At 50.4% G+C, this 17,158-nt stretch overlaps 1 protein-coding gene across 1 annotated transcript in view; it reads right to left on the bottom strand.

The window, feature by feature from the left end:
- Positions 1 to 17,158, bottom strand: part of Stk10 (serine/threonine kinase 10) — a 94,904-nt gene that overhangs the window by 60,825 nt on the left and 16,921 nt on the right. Inside the window, exon 2 of the mRNA XM_036197327.1 lies at positions 10,907 to 11,071. Coding sequence (XP_036053220.1) covers positions 10,907 to 11,071 — 165 coding nt within the window. The remainder of the gene's footprint in view (positions 1 to 10,906; positions 11,072 to 17,158) is intronic.

Below are 17,158 nucleotides of genomic sequence, written 5' to 3'. Positions count from 1 at the left end.
CCTGGAGCCGAAGCATCTATGTGACCAGGGTGTACCTGGGCCTCCACCTGGGGCATGCCCCTCTGCCCCTAGCTCATCTCAGAAACTGCAACCTTATCTATCACGTTTGGGGAACTGCAGAACCTACCTCCAGGTCACAGTCAGATGGCTGACACAAGGGATAGATGCAGACGTAACACCCAAGTCGCAGCCTCACAGGATGCTTGCAGTGACCAGCCCAGCTCCAAGCATGTGTGGCCAACACCTAAAACTTCCTGGCCCACTATGACTGATTCTGTGTGTGAACCAATGACAGATAAGTGAAGAATGGCCCTGCTTGCTCCAGGGGGTGGGTGTCAATCCCATGAGACTGGCCTGTGGAATGTCAGACCCACATAAGCAGTTTCACAATGGGGCAGAGGTCACAGGGTAAAGGTTCTCTTGGGGACAACCCTGTTAAGGCCTCCTGAGAGGACAGCAGGGGAATGGCCAACAAAAGCAGACACCCAAAATCCAGGAGAGCAGAAGGAGTAACACCTGCCTGGCTTCCTGCCTTGGACTTATGGGTAATTATGGGTCCCTGTCAGGCTCAGCAGGACTCTGCTGAAGTGAGAGCAGGTAGGCTCAGTTGCTGCATGGGGACCCTTAGGGATAGAACCACCGTCAGCTGAGCCAAGTCAGACATCTGGGTTCTCCTACATAAGGTGCTTTCTTGGGAAGGTTCATGCTAATTCTGAGGCCTGGGCAGCTAGGCTCACCCTCCTGGTGGGAAGCTACACACTGCAAGGCCTACAAGGACCTACTCACCTTTCCCTGGGCCTGCCTCTTACAGATTCTCCCGCCTTTCACAATATCACCTTTGGGACCAAACCGTAGTAACTGAATCCTCAGGGACAAACTTCACCCAAACCACAGCACCCTCCTTGAGCCTCCAGGAGCCCATGTGTAAAATGGGGATGGCAAAAGGAAATGGAGAGAGAGAGAGAGAGAGAGAGAGAGAGAGAGAGAGAGAGACTCAAATGGTAAGCAGAAGTTAGTGACTATGGGGAGCTCAGGAGGAACAGACACTCAGTGCCCTGCCCTGGGGCCACAGACACCCCCCCCCCCCCCAGAAGGACTGCCCTGGCCATTCAGATGGCATGGGATCCAGAATTACGAATTACAATAGAAGGGCAGGCTCATTCAACAACAGAAGGGGTGAAGGCACAGACCCAGCTGCCTGGGCAGGGGCACCTCCTGTCAGGTCATTGAGTCAGGAGAAGGAAATAGAGACCTTGAGGGAGGGGTGGGGCAGAGGTACTTGTCAATAGGCCTGAGTCTTGGGAGTCACCCAGCGCAGCCTCCTCCCACCCACCCCCCCACCACTCCCACTCAGCATGCCTTGGGCTACATGGAGCATCTTTCTCTTTGGTTGACTTATTTTACTTCATTCATACTGGGGACTATGCTATGGACTGCAGCAGGTGTGTGACCACCTCAGACAGTTATCACTCTGTGTTTAGAACATTCAAAGTCATCTATTAGTGATTCTGAACTGTGCGCGGAAGCATACCACACACATCCCCTCACTGGGACTTCCCAGGGCTGGCCTCCTGGCTTCTGAGCATCCTGGCCTTAGGAGCAAGCCCTGTGGGAGGAAATGGCTCTTGGCACCCTCTTCTGGAAAGGCAGCCTCTTAGTCACCTTTATTCACCTCGGCTTTGGTGAAGATGTGGGATGAAAAATATTTCATTTCCTCTCACTTCCACCCTGAGAGAATCGGTGCAGGCCGACAGTGGAAGATACTGAGGTCTGCAGCTAGCTGAGGGGCACATCCCAGTCTGAGGACCATACCAAACAAAGTGTATCTGCTGGCACACGTGGCCTGGGGCTACCAGTCTGTGTCCTTGCTCCACCAAGGGCAAGTGTCTCCCCACCACAGAGGCAAAAGGGTAGGGGAGGGAGGGACTGTTGGCTCTTACCCAGGGCCAACTGTCCAGGGATACTTGGCAACATCTGGAGGCAACTTGGGATGCTGTATCTTGGAAGGAAGGTGTCCCTGGCACTGCTGGATAGAGGCGAGGGGTGGTGCCAAGCCTGCCATACCCAGGACAGCCCAGCAAGGTTCGTCGCCTCCAAACTGCCCATAGTCCCAGTGTTGACCCTGGCGCACACTAAACAGTCTCAAAAACTCAGGGTCCTACTCTGGGGCCACACAGGAAGGAGTGGGTGGGTGTCTTCCAGCAGCCAGTGTCATCTTCCCACACAATGTCTGTGGAAACGTCATCAGAGAGGACTCCACAACTAAAAACATGGGGTTCACAGTGAGCAATGAGAAGTCAGCTCCAAGGTGGGAGAGACAGTACCATGCCCAGGCTCTGCCTGTCTACCCCACAGTGACACACACAGGTCACTCTGGTCCTTCACCATCCCAACCCAAGAAAGAGGCCCTCCTGACCTAGTGTGGCTTGGTCTGGCCAGATGTCCTTACCACAGGACAGTTCCCCCACGGGGGCCTGGCAGAAGGGTATAAGTATCACCTTGTATTGAGGCTGCACATTGTCTTTCCTCAGTCTTTGCTTGCCCTCCCAGGGACCCTTTGATGGAGCAGGACCCAGGCCAAGGTTTTTCATAAGGGCAAAGGGCTCAACCACAGCAGAACATCTTTGTTTTGTTTCTATGGCAACGGACCCAGTTTTTCACCTAAGGTGGTGATATGAAAGCTTCTTTTAAAATAAGCGTCTTTAATGTCTAAAAAGTGAGATGCCTTTTTTTAAAGCCGCAAGTATTGGGGCTGGGAAGATGGCTCACTCAGTCTGCCAAGCAGGTGTGAGGACATCCTGGCACTTACATAAAAATCTGGGTACAGTGGTCCGTGCACTTACAATTCCAGTGCAGGAGGGGTGGCGATGGGTGGATCCTCGTAACTCAGAGGCTAGCCAGCCCAACGGAATCAATGAAAGCCAAGTTCTGTGAAAAATGGTGCCTCAAAATTAAGGCGGAAAGTGATTAAGGAAGGTCTGCAACATTGATCTCTGGCCTCCACACACACATGAGCGTTGTGGAAATAATGGGGCTACCTCCTAATTAGCTGTTCTCCCTGTTACAAGGCTGCCTGCTCACTGCTGAATTTCCAGCTGCTAGAACAGGCGCTGTGGACAACCTAGTCCCATTTCATTTCACTCTAAGCCAGATTTCAGCTGATGTAGCATCAGTTTGGTCCTCTACGGCACCTGCCTCAGTGCCTTTGAACTTCCTACTGTTGCTACCAAATTTGCAGAGGTCTGCCTCCATCTAGCCTTCTGGGATCAGTTTCAATGTCCCCGCCCCTTCCCTGGAGGTAGGTTTTCTCCTATTGCAGGCCATGGCTCCTGACCACACACCAGAAATCTATGTCTGGGGCACTTCCCCATTGGATTGCTCCACCTCACTTGCTCAAGTCCTCCCACACACCTCCGTGTTTTAGAGTGTGTTTCCACTCAAAGACTCTGAGCCCAGGGAGAGTAGGGACCTGCCAGACTGACCCACCGCATGACCCCTGAAACTGACCATGAATGGAACATTTACACAATAGAAATGGGCATTAGCTAGAAGCCTGAGTGTTCCGTCCAAAGAGCCTCTGTGCACACCCAGAACACAGCTTCCCTTCCAATGTTCTAACCAGTACATGCTGGGAGAGAGGTCCAGTGTATGCTGGGAGAGAGGCCCAGTGCATGCTGGGAAAGATGCCCAGTGCATGCTGGGAGAGAGGTCCAGTGCATGCTGAGAGAGAGGTCCAGAGACTGCCATCTGGTTTAGGGGTGGGATGGTGGGGACAAACACGTGGCCAAGGCCCATGGTCAGCCATGGTAGATGAACTGGGAAGCCAGGGACCTGTCGGGTTCAAGGAGAAAACTGACCATTGGCCACTGTACTCACTTCTAGCTAAGTTAAATGTTCAAATCCACTCAGCTCAGCTACTGGGCACACCAAAGAATACAAGGACACTTGGGATGTGAATCCTATGGGAATTTTGTAACATATGACTAAATAAAGGGTTTCTGATGGAAGTTTAAAATCTTTTTTTTTTTTTTTTTTTGCATGTGCAGAGGATTCACATTTATTGGTTCAAATACAGTACCTAATGCTTGCTAAACATGCATTTCACACTAATTGGTCACATTTCCACAGGTAGTCAATTCACAGAACAGGGCCCACCCCTTGCCAGCAGGCAAGTATGGGAGGTAGCAGAGGGCCTGAGTAGCCTACAGAGCCAGCCAACTATCATTTGGTCATGCAGGGTTGGTGGGGCCAGGCTGGCAGGCAGCCCTTGTCCGGCCCTTTGGGAACAAGGGCTCAGAGACATCACTTGATTTCTACATAGGACTGTGGGAGGACTGTGAGGTAGCCTAAGGTAGGCTCATCACTTTCCATCAGAGACCCTGAAATCCAAACCATGGAACATAGGAAGGCCTCTTCCAGGGGTGGCTTGTCCCTAGCTGGGCAGGTGGAAAGAACTCCCCAGACACTGTCCAGACATTACAATGCAGCCACAAACCCCTATCACAGGCCTGGGATGGCAACACAGACAAAACCACCAACAGTCCAGGGTTTCATTCCTGACAGAAACATGTAAACAGCACGGGAGCTACAGTATTCTTTTCCCACAGGAGTCCTCAGAGAGGTATCAACCAGGCTGTCACTCACAAGGTAGTTGTTTTTTTTTTTTTTTTTTAAATGGGAATTTGAGTCAAAAACATTATCACCTATTATATTTTAGCTAAGAAAAAGGTCATCCAAGAGCAAGAGAACCCTTTGGCTGGCAGAGCTGGCTTCGGGGTTTGGGAAACTAGCCTCCACTAGTGGAAGCTTAAAATCTTTTAACTTTTGGGGTTGGGGATTTAGCTCAGTGGTAGAGTGCTTGCCTAGCAAGCACAAGGCCCTGGGTTCGATCCTCAGCTCTGGCAAAAAAAAAAAAAAAAAAAAAGGAAAATCTTTTAACTTTTAAAAATATGCCACAAGTCTCTGTGCAACGTTTTTTTGCCTCCTGAAATTCATTTAGCTCCCTTTGAAGATACCTTAAAATTTGTGAGCCTGAATGTAGCCAAAATGAGACCATTAGTTCTGCTCCTTGTGAGCTGCCTGTTTTTTCTTTATGGTTTGTAGTTGTTCTTTCGCAGAGCTGCCAGCTTAAGTCGTGCTGGGATCAAGATAACTGGGCCTCAGCGGTTTGTGTTCCTGGAGTTGTGTCCATGCCAGTGGATGCCCACATGCTCCAGGAGAGAATTTGACATCGCTGCTGCCATTGTTGCTGTTATAGTAGTGGTGGCCACCACTACTACTGTTTCTGGGATTGCCATTTCATAATTGGTTACTACAGCTAGCACAGTGGAGACCCTGACAGCAAAAGTAGCTACCACAGTTAATTAATCTTTTATTCTATTGGGCATGACAAATTTAAATCAATAGTTATATACATTTCGATTGGCTTTGAAAGTTATAAATTTACAAACTCAAGTTCCATTTGCTCTCGGGATACCATCTTACAAGGACTCCAATTTGCAGTAAGGCTTGTTAAGGAAGGGAATGGCTCAGTTGCCTTTAGCCTACTGGCTATTGGTGGGTTAAGACTTCTGTTGGTCTTTTCTGTGTCAAACACACAGATTGCAAGCCCAGCACCACTTAGAGATTTTTGGCAACAGTTAACTGCAGCTCTCTCATGAGGGAGCCTGTATGATAATGAGTATTCAGAGATGGGTAATGCCTGGGGTGGGGGGGGCTCACCAACCTAAGACAGAATGCCTGTGTGGCCTGGACAGATGTCTCCATGATGGGAAGGTGACCTGCTGACGTCCCATGCAACCTAAGTCAGAAGTTCATTTTTTGGTAAAAGAGGGGACCTGTAGGGCCCTGGCCCCCATTTTGGGTAACTGTTGCCTTGATTGCTGACCTTGACCTTGATATCCTCCCTATGCTAATTCCCTGTGAGATTCTACCCTCCTGAATGCTTAAGGGAAGTTCCTTGTCTGTGTATCCTACTTATTGGGCGTTAACAGCTTAGATACAAGATTGTAAAACATTGGAAGCAAACTTCTGCCCACTGGGGTTCTCCCATTGTGCTGTAAGCCTGTATTTGAGACCTCCTCCCTCCTTCAATAAACAGCATTCGGCATTCAAAAAAAAAAAAAGGGAAGAAAGAAATTGAAGACAGCGATGTTCTAAAACAGGAAGTGGTGATAGTGTCATGGGCCTATGAGGATGCTGGACTAAAGTCAAATTGTGCAAACAGGAAAATTGAATACTATGTGAATTATCTGTCAATAAAGATCTTATAAAAAATGTGTCACAAGGACAGAGCACACACAGGATTTGAAGACAGAATAAAAAAGCAAAAATGTCTTGCTAATAACTTCTATATTGATCATATTTCAAAATGGCCTTTTAAACTGGGTTAAATATTTTGTTTTTGTTTTTTGAGACTAGCCCTGACTGTCCTGGAACTCACTCTGCAGATCAGGATGGCCTCAAACTCAGAGATCCTCTTGCTTCTGCCTCCCAAATGCTGGGACTAAAGGCATTGCTCCACCACCACCAGGCATCAAATAAATTCTTATTTAAGAAAGACTCCCCACCCCTACCCCTGCCTGCCCCTTCAAACATAGCTCTCATGGGTCTGCAGCCTGCCCTTCAAGGTATGTGGAGCCAGGTGTGTGTGTGTGTGTGTGTGTGTGTGTGTGTGTGTGTGTATGTGTGTTGTCCACCACTTGTACCATTAAATATTTAAAAGCAGAAGTGGAAATGAGGAGCAGCTAGAGGGATTTGCTAATCTGTAAATTCTGGACGAAAGTGACCTCATGTTGTAAGATGTAGGCAGAGGACTACTCTGGGGCAGGAAAGGTCCATCTTGCCTGTTCGGGTTGCAGGAGCTCGGCTAACAGCCAGCTCTTCAATGTCCACCCCTGGGAGCAGCCCTGACTAGTTCTGGTACACACCTACATGGGAAAGCTGGCTCCTGAGACCATGCAGGAAGCCTGGGCCTCAAGTTACCCCACAGAAGTATGGCCCCACACCCCACAGTGTGGCCTCCAAACTTCAATCTCAGAACCACACGGTTTCACACCTTGCTTCTTTCTAACTCCTATGCATCCTGAAAGGCACAGTTCAAATGTTCCTTCTGCCGAAGCTGGTCCATGTTCTACATCACATCCTTAGGCTTCTGGCCAGGTCCACTGCTTCCTGACAAGATTCAATGCTTTACCTCTTACCCCCAAAGCTGACGTTTTCCTACAACACAGAATGTACTTCCCCTGAGCAAAACTGCAACTGGGTTGCCAAGGTCTAAAATAGATGTTTTCAAATGTAAACCACCATGACTCACCTAGAAGGCTCTCAAACTACAGGCTGCTGGGCAGCACCCCGCCTATGACTGGGGAGGCCCTGGTGGGGCTCCATCACCGACGTGACTGATTGTTCCAGGAGGTGCTGAGCCTGCTGGTCTGCAGGCTGACCTCGATAAGGTCAGATGTAAAATCTTACCCTTGGCATCCAGGCCTTGCACAATATGGCCTCCAATTATTGTACCAGCTGCACCTCTCCCCAGGGGTCACCCCAGTCCAAGAGCAGCAACGAAGCAATGAAGTTGCCAAAAGAAGTCATACCTACACCAAACTTTCTATAAAAGCTGACCGATGGGCTGGAACTTCAGTGAGAGGGGAAGTTTGAATGTTGCAGCTCCAGAGCCAAATTATCTTAGGCCATCTTGGCCCCTTCAAAAAGCTATTCATTGCCCACCTCTGTGTGTGACCTAATATCCTGTGAGTACTACTCAAATCCTTTTGGAATGCATAAACAGGTCCCTAGCTTTCATCAACCCAAAAGCTAAGAACTGTCAGCATCTGAGGCCTATAGGAAAGATTCCCCCAATTTGCTGTAATTGCCTACCTGATGTTTCTATCAATGTGGGATGGTGGATGGGGAAAGATGGAGTGATGTGGATGGGGAGAGATGGAGAATGTGGATAGGGAGAAATGGAAGAAAGAAAGAAAGAGAGGAGAGAACATTTTGAATGTTACCAGTGGGTCCTCTGGCAAAAAAAAAAGAATTCAAGTGGTTTTTAATTTTTGCTTTTCCATATGTTCCCATTTTTCTTCAGTAACTACCCAACTGATGTCATGATGCATGTGTAGAGTTCAAAGGTCACTTTGAGAGTCACTCCTTCCCTATCCATACATGAATTCTGGGGACTGAACTCAGGTCCTCAGACTTGCAGAACAAGTATCATCCAGCCTAGAAAAACAGTTTTCAAAGCAACTCCAGGACGTCAGCTGAGTCTGTTGTTCATCTGCTGTATTTTCTGCTGAATGAGTGAAGAACACTGAAGCCCTGAAACAAACACCACCACAGCAAACACCACAACAACAAACACCACAGCAAACACCACCACAAACACCACCACAACAAACACCACCACAAACACCACCACAAACACCACAGCAAACACCACAACAACAAACACCACCACAAACACCACCACAATAAACACCACAACAACAAACACCACAACAAACACCACCACAATAAACACCACAATAAACACAACAACAACAACACACAGAAATCGGCCCCATGAATCAAGACAGAAAACAAGAAGTCTGGCTTCATGCACGCTCGGCTCTGAGCAGGAGGCTCACCTCTCCATGCTTCTGTTTCTTCCTCTGGAAAAGAGAGACCACCTAGTGACTCTCCCTGTCCTGCTCCACCTCCAGGGCCCCAGGGGACAGACAGGACTTAGAAATTTGAAGTTGGCTGCGTGGCTTTTAGTTCACTACTCCTGACCAAGTGGCTCCCCAAGAGATGCTCCAAGCAGTCAAAAGAAAGATACAAGTGACAAAGGACAGAGCCCAGGGTGGGGGGAGTGACAGGGGGCAGAGCCCAGGGTGGGGGGAGTGAAAGGGGGCAGAGAACAGAGACTTAGGGGTACAGCAAGTGACAGGGGACAGAGCCTGGGGGCAGTTAAGCCCAGGGTGAGGGGAGCTATGCCATGGCGCGCGCGTGCGTGTGTGTGTGTGTGTGTGTGTGTGTGTGTGTGTGTGTGTGCGTGTGCGCGTGCGCGTGCGCGTGTGCGTGTGCGTGTGTGTGTGTGTGTGTGTGTGTGTGTGTCCCCGTCCCACAAGAGTTCAGGCACTGAAAGCCTGGTCCCCAGTGTGGTGATGTTAATGGGAGATGTCATCCCCTTAAGAGCGGAGACTAGTCATGAAGTCACAGAAACAGGCCCTAAGGGACTAAGGAGAGAGGAGAGCTTTTCTGGGACCTTAGGAGTTTTCTGGCTCCCAATATCACTGTGAGATTTTCTTCAACAAAACCCTCCATGACTCCCACTGACCTGAGCCCGTCGTGAGAGCCCAGCCAACCTTGGCACCACAGCCCTGAACCTCTAGAGCTACATGCCAACTAAATGTCTTGTGTTAAGAAGTCCTTCCTCGGGCATCTCCCAGCAATGGGCACCAGCCTAATACAAGCTGGGAAGGCTAGCCCCTGTCCTTCAGCCACTGACTTCCTCCTGCTGGCTGCCATTCCTGCCTGTGAGGTGAGAGAGCATGCGGCCTTGGGAACTCTGTTTTCCTAAGCAGCCGGATCTCCTTCTCCAGTGAACCAGGTTTCTCTATTTGGTACCAGTAAGCCAGGCAGTCTGTCATTGTAAAGCCATGACTCTACTTCCCATGGGGCATGAAAAATGACAAAGCTTTCCTGGCCAATACCAAGCTCCCCGGTGTTCTGAGACCTAACTAGATATGGAAACCCCTCCAAACACACCAAGCCGCCACAGTAGTGAGCACCATGCCTGAAACATCCCTTTCTGAACAAGGCATGCTTCTGAACACCCCTCCCTCCCGCAGTGGTAAGACCTGGGCTCACACAGCCCCAGGAATGGCTGAGATGCCTGGCACCTGAGGACCCTCAGCCATGCCTCCAATGTCTGCAAGGTTCTGACACTGCCAGCTGCACCCAGAACATACTGGAGATGTTTCTTACACACACATCACTTCGCTTCCTTGGTGTCCAGAGGCAGAGGGGGATTATTTACATATGTGTCAGTGTATGTGTGTATATAAATATGTACGCTACGGGACTGGAAATTTAGCTCAGTGGTAGAGCACTTGCCTAGTATACACAAGGCCCTAGACTCAATTCCCACCATTGAAAACACACACACACACACACACACACACACACACACACACACACACACACACACGAGACTTGGCAGACTTAGCAAGATGCACATTCTAGCGCATCTGCGTTTTGCCAACTGAGAGGTATCAACCTGATGACAGGCGTTTATGCAGGGTTGCCTTATCTTATGAAGCCAGTGAGGTCTCCAGGACCCTTGCAGGAGCCAAGGGTGATGCTCAGGAGAGAAGTGCTTAAAAGTGGGAGAGATGTGAGTCCTGCAAATGACCCAAGATCAGCACTCAGGCGCCCTGTCCACACCAGGCCTCTGGGCATTCGTCCAGAATTCACCCACTGGAGTGTTCCATGTCCAAGGCACCATGAGGTGAGAATTCCTTATGGGGTACCATGCTCAGGCTCAAAGGATCTCAGACCTAGCACACACAAAGACTACCAGGGGAGCTGCCCTAAGCCTCCCCAGCTGCTCTGAGCAGCAGCACCCTTTGGATTGTTTCAGATTTTGAGATGAGGGATGCTCATCCGTCCACTCACGGAGTGTTGGTAATGGGTCCAGCCTTCTCTAGTTCATATGCTACAGCACAGGATTCAAGGACAGCACAGACTTTGGGGACACTTTTCTGCTTCTGCGGCCTCAGCCTGAGTGTGGGAAGTGGGGTGAGTGTGAGGTGGGGGGCAAGGACTCAGCAGCCAACTTCACCTTCTCCCTGCTGTGGCCCTGACCCACACAGCAGATGCCGAGTAAGCATGGCGGGGGGGGGCCCAGGTGGCACACTCTTACCCACAGCTTCCCATCATAGTAATAGGCCCCCAGGAGCTTCACGATGTACGGGTGGTCGCAGGTGGCCAGGATCTCAATCTCCACAATGTAGTCCTCCAGTTCCTCCTCACTCTTGGTCTCGATGACTTTGGCTGCTGCCAAAGCACCAGTCTCTTTGTTTTTGGCCTGGAAAGTGGAGACACAAAAGGTTATAAGACAGGCTGGGCAGGAGACGGCCCTGGGAGGCTTCCCTGCCCCCCATACAAGTGTGAAAACAGAGGTGGCTATCTAAGTCTGAGACACTGACCTGACCCAGACACTTCCCACCAATGCCCCAGCACATGAGGTGTCGACAGAGGGGAGCTCAGACCAGAAAGTACATTCCACGTGCTTAGTAAGGAAGTAAGATATAACCATGCTATGGAAGACATACAAGAATAGGCTAGTGCCTACACACAGACACACATAAAAATAAAGTTGTTATAACACAAAAAATGAAAAGAAAGAAGAACAAAAACTCTGAGGAAAACTATTCCTGACAGCCAGCCAGGAAAAGCCTGAAACAGGAGACTCATGAGCATTGTCACTGTGCGCTGTTTAAGGTGTGTGTGTGTGTGTGTGTGTGTGTGTGTGTGTGTGTGTGTGTTGGGGGGGTTCCTGTGTATGTGTATGTAGGGAGGTTCACGTGCATGTACTTGTGGGGGGGTTCATGTGCATGTGCCGGGGTTCACACAAATGTGCCTCTGTGTGTGTGTATGTATGTTCCTGTGTATGTGCATGTAGGGGGGATTCATGTGACTCCTTGTGTGTGGGGCGGTTCATGTGTATGTGTAGGAGGGTTTGTGTGCATATGCCTCTGTGTGTGTGTGTCTGTGTGTGTATGTGTTTGTATGTGTGTGTGTATCTGTGTGTGTGTGTGTTCCTGTGTATGTGGGGGTTCATGTGCTGTGGAGGGGGTTCGTGTATATGTGTCTGTTGGAGGGGGGTTCCCTCTATGCATCAGGGCATAACTGCCTTCTGGCTACATGTCACCTAGGCAGAACACTGCTTCTTATCTGATGAGAAAGAGAGAGAAAGCTTTCACCAGCTAGGTGACACAGTCAGGAAACAGAAACGTAACAGGAGCTGCTGAGGGTGTGTGAAGGAGAACTGGAGGGTGTGGGACGGCAGCAGGCGGCCAGCACAGAGCGCCTTACTCCAGGGACCACCACATACATGCAACGCCACTACAGGCTCAGAGCCAAAGGAGCCCAAAGTAGGGGTTCCAGCTTGTCAGCACACCACACAGCATCCCCACAGCCAAGGGTGAGACCCACCTGAGGGCTACCAAAGGAACTAACACATCCATACAATAGTCTGTTGTTCCACCACGAAATCCGCAACTGTGACAAATAAGCCTTGAAAATGCTGTTCTCTGGGGCTGGAGAGATGGTTCAGTGGTTAAGAGCACTGGCTGTTCTTGCAGAGGATCTGGGTTCGAGTCCCAGCACTCACATGGTGGCTCACAACCATCCATAAATCCATAGGAGGGGGAAATCTAACGCCCTCTTCTGGCCTCCTCAGGCACCACATGCACATAGTGCCCAGACGTACATGAAGAAAACACCCACACACATGAAAAAATAAAAGTTAAAATAAAGGAGGAAGGGGAAGGGAGAGAGGGAGGGAGGGAGGGAGGGGGAGAGAGAGAGAGAGAGAGGGAAAATGAATGAGAATGAATAAAGGTTTCTGGTCTAAGTGAAACAAGCCAGGCACAAGACCTAAATAAATACTTCATGATTCCACAGGATGGTCAGAGACAAAAATTCAAACAGAGATTACCAGGGACTATGTGGGAGTGGGGTGGCCTTTTATCAGATCCAGAATTTGTTGGAGATAATTTAAAAACAAAAGCAAAACACAAAAAAATTCTTGGACTAGACATGGTGACACAGGCCATGAATCTCAGCACTCAGGATGCAGAGGCAGGAGGATCTCTGCAACTCTGAAGCCATTCTGGTCTACACTGAGTTCCAGGACAGCCAGAGTTATATAGTGAGACAGTGTCTCAAAAATAAAATAAAATAATAAAACAAAGCCTTGAACTCACGTGGGAGCTGTAGGCCTTGGAAAAGCTTATGTGATAAACAGGTTATTAACTCTATTTTGCCAAAATTCCAAAAAGAAAGAGTGAAATAAGCAGGAGGGTGGAGGCAGTGTCACCACCACCCCACCTCACAAGGGGGCCCCCAAAACAGGACACAAGACCCACAACTCCCTTTGTGTCCTTCAAGCTGTGAAGGAAGCTGCTAGAACCTTTACCCTCCCCCCCCATCCCCGTGCTCACAAGGGCTGTGTTCAGTGTTGACAGAGGACACACTGTGATGACACAGCCCTAGACATCAGCAAGCAGCACAGGGGCAGTGGGTAGCCCAGGGCCGTGAACACCCGTGCTCCACCCCACCCCCACCCCGCCTTCTTGAGGGTGCTGTGACTCCCGCCCACTGTGACCTTTGCACACCCAGGACAGCTCTTCCTGTGCATCTTTGGCCCCCGGGTGACAATGCACATTCACCCAGAGGGTCAGGGTACAGCAACCTGCAGCTCAGACTCCCCCTGCAAGGTTGAGAAGCAAGGCCAAGTCCAGAGCGGAGACAACAGGCCTGGAATTTGAACCTGGGTCATTTGCCGTCACAGATTCTCCACATTCTCTAGGGCAGTGGTTCTCAACTCCTAACACTGTGACCCTTTAATAGTCACTCGTGCTGTGGTGACCCCCCAACCATAAATTATTTTTGTTGCTATTTCATAACTGTAATTTTGTTACTATTTTGAATCCTAATGAATCTCTTTTCTGCTGGTGTCAGGCCACCCCTGTGAAAGGGTTGTTCGACACCCCTCTCAAAGGGGTCACAACCCATAGGTTGGGAACCATTGCTCTAGACTATACAAATCCATAAATCCCTAGCACTGAGAAGCCTCTATAACCTGATGACCTTTGCCATGCCTCAGGCAAGACCCCTATAGGGTGACACCAGACAGCTGCCCTCTCCCTGGCCTCAGCAATTAAGGTCTGGATGGAGAGGTGCTACCTATCCTGCTTATGATGGGCATGGCCCCAGAAGGTACCAACCTGAGATGGAGCCTTGGAGAAGGAAGTGGTGGGGAGGATGCCAACAGGCCCTTTCCTGTCTGTTCTCAGCTGGGGTCCTCCTATCTAGGTGGCCAAGAGCCCTGGGGCCCCCCCTACAGCGATTAGGACAGTTGATTTATAGGGAGACAGTGTTTGCTCACCCTTGGCTTATGCTCCTTAGGTGTGCTATCTCAACCATCCTCCAAGGCAGTGCAGTCAGATGGGGAGACTGAGGCAAGGCCCAAGAGCAAATTAGCAGGGTGGGTCTGGACCTCTGGAAGCCTGCTCCCAAGCCTGCACGCTCCCACTGACCGGTCTTCCTCCACCAAAGTTTTTTTCAGACCAGAAGTCATGAGACCTCCAGCACCCAGCCCAGGAGCCCAGATCAGCAGTGTGTGTGTGTGTGCTAGCGGGGAGGGGCTCTTTTCTCCTCAACTCAATTTCAAACACTTGTTCAGAACACCTTAAAAATCTATTAGATGAGCAGCTAGAGTCTCTCTCTAGAAGAGACTTAAGTTAGGTACCTCTGGGCCTTTGGAGAGGCAGAGAGGAAGGGTGAGGCCTTTGGGGGTGGCAGATGGAGGGTCAGGTGACCACAGCACCTCAAACCACAATGAGCTAGGCAGAAGCCACCCGTTCATCACTTTCAGTGCCGAGGGTTCTGGTGAAGAAGGCTGGATGTCACCTTTTCCTGAGTTTCCTGTCACTGTGGGGGAATGGGGAATGTTCTCTAGGAGTGCACAGAACCTGCTTTGCCCACACTGTAAAAGCAGCATTGAGCAAAGGGCGGGGGGCCTTCAGCAAGGAGCCAATGTCAACACCAAGACTGCTCAGTCAGTGCCCAGTGCCTCACTCAGATTCCAGAAGCCAGAGCCCACCAGGGAGGGGCTGTGCAGACACTGTGCCAAAATCAGATTCCTTAAGAGTCTGGCAGAGGCGCCAATCCATTCCCAAAAGGCACCAGAGGATGTTACAACAGCGATGATTGGAAACAGACAAACAACCAGTGCTGACCACTGCCACTCGGACCTGGAAGGCAAATGCCGTTCTCAGGCAGCAGAGGAGGAAGCTGCCAGTCAGACGGTGGAGGTCAGACCTGTCACAAGCCTGTCTGCTCTGAGTACCGAATCACTTCCAGAAGCTCAGTCGCCATGAGCTAAAGACGAATAACAAGCACAGCCAGCACCAAGCCTCCCCACCCCCCAGCAAGGGGACCTTGACAGGTGCAGGCACGGAGCCCCCCCCCAGGCACTGAGGCAGGTACTGGCTGCAGGCCCACTTCCCAGATGGCAGACTGAGGCTTAGAAAGGAGAGGATGGAGTCCAGGACTATGGTCTTGACTTGGATCTTGGGTTCAAAGAGAACACTGTGCTTCCTGGAGACCGCTTGTTTGCTTGTCTGTCTGTCTGTCTGTCTTTCTGTTTTATGTATAAGAAAATGGAGGAACAGGTATGGTAGCTGTAGTACCAACTGCTTGGAAGTCAGAGGCAGGAGGATCACTTGAGCCCAGGAGTCCTGACCAACAGAGTGAGACCCATAAAAACAGAAACCATATGTTCCCAGGGGTGAAGCCAAGACCAAGGACATATAGCTGTAACTAACAGACTTGGGCCCCTGGTGTTTCAAAGTCCTTGACCTAACTGCTTTTCAGAGTTGCCTGTACAGCCAGCGTGAGCCCTGCCGGGGCCTCCATTTTCGCTCTGTACAGTGGAGGGTAAGGCATGATGCCCAAGCTCTCTCTCTGGAGAGCCCAGAGAAGGGTGAGAGTCTGAACAAATGAGGAGGTGAGCAGGCAGGATTCCCATAAACACATAGCACCAAGGCTCCCAAAGTCCATCTCCACCAGTACTGAGGCCAGACCAGGAATGAGGGGGATCCCCAGCCCCGCTGCTGGCTGGCGGTCTCTAACCTTGGAGCCCACACCTGGTGAAAGCTGACACAGTGGCCCCTTGTGTTTTCTGGCCCAGACACTCTGTGGGAACAATCCTCCCCGTTGTGACAGCCTGGGGCCCAGCCTAGAGGAGGTGGGGCCGTCCTCCCAGCCCAGCTGGGAACCCTGACCTCACCTAGGGGTGCAGCAAGCCCATTCAGGAGCTTGGGGGATTACTGAGAGCTGGGAACATGGAAGCCAGCAAAAGCCAGGCCCCAGACCCTTCCCTTCTCTGGCTGCCAGCTGATCACTCAGTTCCTTTCCTTCTCAGGAAATGGCCAAGATCCCAGAAGGCAGCAGGCCTTCAGCCACAGCTTTGAACTCTCAAGTCCCTCATCCCATTCTCCAGATGGGGAAACTGAGTCCACACACACAAAAAGAAAGCAGAAACCCAAGCCTGAGCACAATAACTGAAGGAGAACGGGGTGCAGAAGATAAGCAAGAGCCTTGGAGCCTCCGCAGCTGCCCGAAATGAGCCCTGGGACATCCCATTCCCACTGTCCATGCAAAACTCTGTCTTTGGGAACATCTCACTCTCTCAGCCCACGGGTCCAGAAGGGCTGACCCTCCCTGGTCCAGGAGCACATCCAGGCCAACCAGTCAGGGCCAAGCTTTGTCACAGCTACTGGTTCAGGGTTGGGCATGAGACCCAAGGAAGGCAAATTGTCCCTGAATGGTTTCTTGTCTGTTTTTGGAGTTTTTGTTTGTTTGTTTGGCACTTCCTTAAGGTTACAGAAAAGCAGCTTTTTCTTTCTCTAGGATGGTTAACTGGCAGAGTGGAAGGGTGGGGAACTGGGGACACTGCCCTCACCTCCCCGGCTCCTGTGCTAGGGCTCAGACCTAAGGCTCATACATGCCAGGCAAGGGCTCTACCACTGAATTATGTCCCTAGTCCTGCATTTTAACCAGTCTAAAGTGGGTTTTGGTTTTGTGGCATGTGTATGTATGGTGTGTGTGCATATGTGTTTGCATGGGTGGACATACATGTTTTTATACATGCATTCGAATGCCTGAGGTTGATGTTGGGTGTCTTTCTGCATCACTCAGAGTTCATGGTTTTGCCTAATCTAGCCAGTTTGCCTCATGGGACTGCCTGGCTCCAACTCCCATATGATGGGATTACCAGCTTTTACATGGGTTGGTGTGGACCAAACTCTGGCCGCCATGCTTGTGGAGTATTTACACTGAGCCATCTTCCCAGCTCTGGGCTTTGTTTAGTGATGCTGGGGAT

The sequence above is a fragment of the Onychomys torridus genome, chromosome 8 (genome assembly GCF_903995425.1).
Source record: "Onychomys torridus chromosome 8, mOncTor1.1, whole genome shotgun sequence".
NCBI lineage: Eukaryota > Metazoa > Chordata > Mammalia > Rodentia > Cricetidae > Onychomys > Onychomys torridus.
The sequence above is the reverse complement of the archived record's forward strand: the minus strand, read 5'-3'. Positions and strand labels throughout refer to the sequence as shown.